This window comes from Perna viridis, chromosome 2 (assembly GCF_037379345.1).
Source record: "Perna viridis isolate PV_CMFRI_1.1 ecotype Kerala chromosome 2, ASM3737934v1, whole genome shotgun sequence".
NCBI classification, from domain to species: domain Eukaryota; kingdom Metazoa; phylum Mollusca; class Bivalvia; order Mytilida; family Mytilidae; genus Perna; species Perna viridis.
In genome coordinates this window covers 65,495,406-65,501,481 of record NC_142446.1, presented here as the reverse complement: position 1 = coordinate 65,501,481, position 6,076 = coordinate 65,495,406, and the positions used below count along the sequence as shown (strand labels likewise).

The 6,076-nt window shown below is 32.6% G+C and overlaps 1 protein-coding gene across 1 annotated transcript; it reads right to left on the bottom strand.

Annotated features, from left to right (window-relative positions):
• Positions 1-3,342: 3,342 nt before the first annotated feature.
• LOC148626517 (uncharacterized) lies at positions 3,343-5,805 on the bottom strand. Its single transcript, XM_088570563.1, has 2 exons — positions 5,515-5,805; positions 3,343-4,082 (listed from the first exon to the last, which is right to left on the bottom strand). Exons 1-2 carry the CDS (start codon positions 5,756-5,758, stop codon positions 3,664-3,666), a joined length of 663 nt encoding a protein of 220 aa, XP_088426689.1. The 5' UTR covers positions 5,759-5,805; the 3' UTR covers positions 3,343-3,663.
• Positions 5,806-6,076: the final 271 nt, after the last annotated feature.

Genomic DNA, 6,076 nt, shown 5'->3' with positions numbered 1-6,076 from the left:
TAATACCCTCTGGTAATCAGTTTTATCCAAACAGCTTGAACATGGATTCAAGAATATAGGGATCACTGTTAAATATGATGTGTCTCATACTTTCTTCTTTTGTGCATACTTTAAATCGCTAGAGATTTTTTAATGATTTGGTATTCAGATTACTAGAGGAGTTAAATGTGTTCCTTTACAGACAGTGTCAAGGAAGTCAATAGATTTGTCGGAGACTTCGACTTTAATAGTCTGTGTGCATTGTTAGCAATTTGACAAAATTCAGTTACATCTTCAGGATTATACAATTATATCGTTTTCTCTGAATCGTTTGTGAAGAATAATCAATAATGTAATTCCATATCGGAATATATCAAAGTTTCATAAATGAATTCATATGACTCCATCTCAAGTCTGATTTTTTCAGTGTTAGGTGAAGGTATTTGTTCGTAATACTGTTCCAATGTCTTGAACATTTAATATATAAAAATTGTATTATTACTATGGAACTGTTTTTTTTTATATTAATATTATACTGTTGTGGGGTGTCTTCAGTAACAGCAATTCAGACTTATATATATTATGAAATTTGCTAGGTACATGTAACAGGATTTTATCCAGTTCTATTTTCGTTTTCAAAGCGTAAGTTTTGATTGCCGTCTTTGCAAAAAGTGGTGTATAACTAGAAACATAACACGCATGTAATGATGCCATCATCTAACTAATACTTACATCTCAGACTGAGACTGAAGTCTCGATGAAGTTGGGTTTTTTTATGTATATTACGCGGTTGTGTCCTTATTTAAGCCCTTCATCCAACATTTAGATTTCTGAGGTATCAGAAAAGCTTTTTTGTAGATGATAATCAAAAGCCTGCTTGAGCTATTTTTCGAAAAAAAAAATGTTTTAAAGCTACTTTTATTTCAATTTCACATTTTACGTCTGTTTGCAATGACGTTTAGATGAAGATTTACTGTAGAATAATTTAAAGAAATTATTTTCCGTTTGTAACATTATCATTTTATCCAATGGTATAATAGTGAGACATGGTTATTAGATGATTGAAATGATGTTGGATATAGTTGAATATAGACAGGAAATTCCATCCATTAAGTAGATTAATTGAATAATATCTAATAACGAACAATTAAGGAAAATGAAATATTACAGTTCTTGTGAATTAAATCCATAACAGACGATAGGTTTGTACCACAACGTATTCTACATGGTAATCCTTGTGAAACTCATTCTTAAGTCCTAGCATACTGCGGCTTTGTTTAGGTAACTAATTGTCTACTTAAATGTCTTTTTTTACTGCTTTAGGTGGCATTCAGAGTTTGACTGCATAGATTTAGAGTGTCTTCTTGAACTGTGTGATAATGGCCTCAATTTTTTCTAAAAGTTATTTCCTTTTTTCACCAGTTGTATAAACAAGCAGGTCCAACGCCACAACTGAATTCATTACAAATTGTCCAATCATATAATAGGAGCAAAACCAGACCCAGAAATATGTGATATTCGGACATATGAATTCATTAATGAAATTCTTAAAATATTCCCCAAATCGGAATAATAAAATTCTTCACAAATGATTTAGAGACGATGGTATAATCCTGAAGATCTAACTGAGTTGTTCCAAATTGCTATCGATGCACATGAACTATTAAAGTACACTTACGAAGTCTCTAACAATTTAATTGAATTCTTTGACACTACCATCTTTTAAGGGGACTCTTATAGTATAGTGGATACCAAATTATGATACAAAAAACTGAGGCAAATGAATATTTGTATTGATCCAGTACCCATCCTTCAAGTGTTTTTAAAGGATTTATAAAAGGGGAAAGTTTGAAACACATCAGACTTAACAGTTATCCCTTAACTATTAATTCTGTGTTAAATCTATTTAAGATAAAACTGATTACCAGAGGGTAAACCACTTAGTAAATACAAATCTCGATTGATGTTGCAAACAAAACTTCATGGAAATAAGCTATGAAAAAATCTGAATATTGTTTAATACTAATTTAATTACCTAAAAAAGACAAATATCAGCTGTTATTTTATTAAATTATGGCCAAATTATTCACAATTTATATCAAGGAAACTAATACTAGATATTCCTATTATATAATTTGACACATTGTGATGAATTCAGTTGTGGCCTGGGACCTGAATTTTGATTTTTGAATTCTGAATTTCGAATTATGAATTCTGAAATCTGAATGGTCCTTATCGACTTTCGTATATTGGTAATGAGTTTAGCTTCCTTTCTCGATAATTTGGTTTTGAGGAGTATATTTAGTTATTTATATACAGAAACAATTGAGTCGAACAAGAAATATTTGTCAAATTTTTAATCGACAACATATTTGTCCAGTGTGGTGGACGTGTTTTTCAACAAACGGTCGGCATTCCAATGGGAACAAATTGTGCTCCTTTACTTGCTGACCTTTTCTTTTACTCTTATGACGCTGACTTTATAGCTGATCTGATCCGAAAAAGGAGTATCGTTTGGCTAGATCCATTAATCCCAGTTTCCGCTATGTAGATGACGTATAACACTCCTAATTTCGGGGATTAGATACATCGCATCTACCCCAAAGAACTTAAGATAAAGGATGCTACAGACACTGTGAAGTCAGCCTCATATCTTGACTTATACTTAGGTAAAATCGATGGTAAAGGAAAACTATTGACCAAACTTTACGACAAGCGTGATGACTTTTCATTCAGAATTGTAAACTTCCCTTTCATCTGTGGCAACATCCCTTCAGCACCTGCGTATGGAGTTTTCATATTACTACTCATACATTATGTCAGAACATGCCGAAACTACGCAGACTTTTTGTATCGCGCTAGAACTCTATCAAGTAGGCTTCTGGAACAGGGTTATTTTGCTACAAGATTGAAGTCATCACTACAGAAGTGTTATGGTCGTCATCATGAACTCGTGGATTGTTACGGTGTATCCATCTGAAAACTGATTTTTCAACGGGTCATAATTTTCCTTTGCTCGTTTGTCTACCCCGGACTTGACTTTTTATGGGCAACTCAGCGGGTGTTTTAGAAAAGCAGAGGAAATTACCCTACCGGTACACATGATCCATACTCCCAGTTTTTGGTGGAGTCCGAGTTGCTCATTTGCTTTTGTTACTTTATATGGATGATTTTAGTTACTTTATGTTCTTTGTTGAGTATGTCTGTTTTTCATGTCTGATCTTTGTCCTTGAATTACATTCTTTTGATTACCGCTATAACCTTGGTAACCTCGGTTCCCTTGATTACTCTTTTACTCGCATTTTTTTTTTATTGTTATAAAGTTCTACTATTTGTTGTATCGTATGAATTTTTTTACAACGACATGGACGCTGCCTCTAAGTATGTTGATATTTATCACTTGAACGTACTCAAAGAAACCACGTTTTGAACAGTGATCGAAAGGATATATTCCAAGTATAAAGACTGTACAGAAGAAAATAGACAAACACAACAAATTACATGAAAAAATAAATCAAAAATAAAAATTTAAAAAAACAAAAGTAAATGAGCAATCCGGACTCCCCTGAAAACTGGGAGCATGAACCAGTTGTACAGGTAAAGTAAGCGTCCACGACATCGAATTGATCATATAATGTTACATCCGGGGTAAAAGAAGGAGCAAAAAATATTTAATACCTGGATTCAACGCCTCCTACCACTGCAGTGAGAGTATAAACGAACACAGTCATTTAAAAATAATGAGAATACAAGTACAATAAGTATCACAGCTCCAGTCATTCCTATCGTTTGAGAAGAATGTCTTTTATCACTAACAGAAATTTGTTTTCTTATAAAGGTAGAGGTAATTCTTTTGTCAATCGACAACTTTTGTTTCAGATCACGAATATATTTTTGTACATCTTCCTGAGATATGTTTCTAAAAGTTACACGATCACACGGACAGAAACAATCCGATGATTTTTTTGTTGGTGGTACTGTAGTTTCTGGTGTATTAATATTTGTAGGTTCCATCGTTTTTACTTCTGTTGTAGAAACTTCCGTTTTTGAACTCGAAACTTGGGTCGACACAGGCATACTTGTTTCTCTTTCGATCGTCGATTCTGAGAGAGAAAAAATATTGTTTGTTTGCATTTTAGGTTAGTGATATTATTGCCCAGATTATGAAATGGTATCTTTGTCAATAATCCGTCCATTTTCGGTACTTTTGTTATTTTGTAAAAAAATGAAAAAAAAATATTTTTAATAATACTGTTCCCGCTGTTCAATGTATCGACGCCATTTTGTGAATACTGATGAGTTGAGACAAAGTCATAATTGTTATATTTCAGACTGTAGGCAGAAAATGCCTTAACTACACTGCGTAACTTTCCTTACAACGACGCCAAAACAAAAATAAATAATGCAATAAACTAAATGTATACTTCAGAGAGTCAAAATCAATTTGTTATGATTTAAATGTTTTTGCATGGAGGCATCAAGCCATAAAGCCGAGTGAGTACAATATATGTGACTTAATTTTCTCGTTGAATACGTTATCATGATTATATAAGATAAACTAATTACATCTAAATAGAGAGAGAAAAGGAGTATTTTGTAACTTATTAGCACATATTAAACAGCAAATAAAAAACTTTATTTATAAGCACAAGACATTTGTTCTTTGTATTCGATACCTGGATGATAAATGAGTTGCCATCATGTCTCAGATTTATTTTTTACCTATATCAGTGATTTAGGAAAAGATGTATTTTCCTTTCCAAAAGGCTATAACACAGTGACGGAGTTTGATGCTTCAGAAGAAACGTTTTCCTTTCTGATTAAATATTCGTTTGTTCTTAAGATTTTTATGTGATGAATAAAAACCGATAAGTGATGACGCACAAAACAACACGGCCTTTGATCTATCTACGTAACTTCAAAATTAAGATATTGTTTCATGCTTGCATCTGTGTCCAAAGTTAAAATAATTCAAAACTCATAAATGAATATACCAATACTGGTATATTCTTCATATTTAATATATTTTAAGGAATTGCCACTGATGAGTGGCTGCGGTTTCTTACACTGGTATCAATACATATCTTCTGTTGCATGAGCAATTTGTGGAACAATTGAAATTTTCAATTTCTCTCACGTTTAGATACCTATTGTTAAAAAAACTCTATATTATGTAAGAGATTTACCTGTGGTCACTATTCAAGTCAACCGTGATTTTGACGTAACATTACATAAACAAACAAAGTATGTGACATCGTTTATGCCTTTCTAAATATCATCTATGGCGTATCACTTGTAAATATATGATTGACTGGTGTAGGATTTGAAGAAACATGATAAAAAAGAAAATATCATGTAAAGTTAATAATCGTGATACGACGGTGCAAATCTATGACATACATGTACAATTGACAAAATGACGTTTTAAGGTAAAAAGCAAAACATTATGGGAATATGTTCAGCGAACATTAATTAAAAATATATCTACCAGTCTTCCGACCTTTTTAACCAAAAAAATCACATCCTTGAACCTACCACAATACGGAATATCACAGTACTGCCATCTAACATTCGGATCAATGGTGTAACACCATGGACCATTTGGTTCGTGGTCAGGATTACGACAATAGTTTTTCTGGTCTGCAAGGTGTTTAAAGTAACTAATGTGAGGCGTTGAACTTCCCCATTGTTGACAAACCTTGCCAAATTCTGTTATGTTGATATATCCTCTATACTCTGCACCTAGCATCGTCAGTTTGCATTCTACCACATCAACCATATTTTCTAAAACATACTTTTTGCTTATGTATATTTCATTATCATTATCATTCATATATATATATTGAATGCAAAAGGGGACAGCGATGTTGACTAAAACGTTGATGTTTGCCTGAAGTCGCAAGATCATCTCAGATTGGTATACAAACCGTATATAAATGATGTTTGCTGAAGCAAAACAGAAAGAAAGGGTTATTAAACACGAAATAAAGAAAATAAACAGCGAACGCGATAGGTCCTAATTTTATGATATTTAAAGTCTTGAATATTAAGAGTCTTAAGGAGTCTTCCAATATAGGAGTAGTTCGTTTTTCGTTCT

Excerpts from the sequence above, each read along its gene's own strand:
- LOC148626517 (XM_088570563.1), bottom strand. The coding sequence starts at position 5,758 with ATGGTTGATGTGGTAGAATGCAAACTGACGATGCTAGGTGCAGAGTAT. Across the intron at positions 4,083-5,514 it reads CTGTGATATTCCGTATTGTG|AATCGACGATCGAAAGAGAA; the intron begins GTAGGTTCAAGG and ends TTTCTCTCTCAG.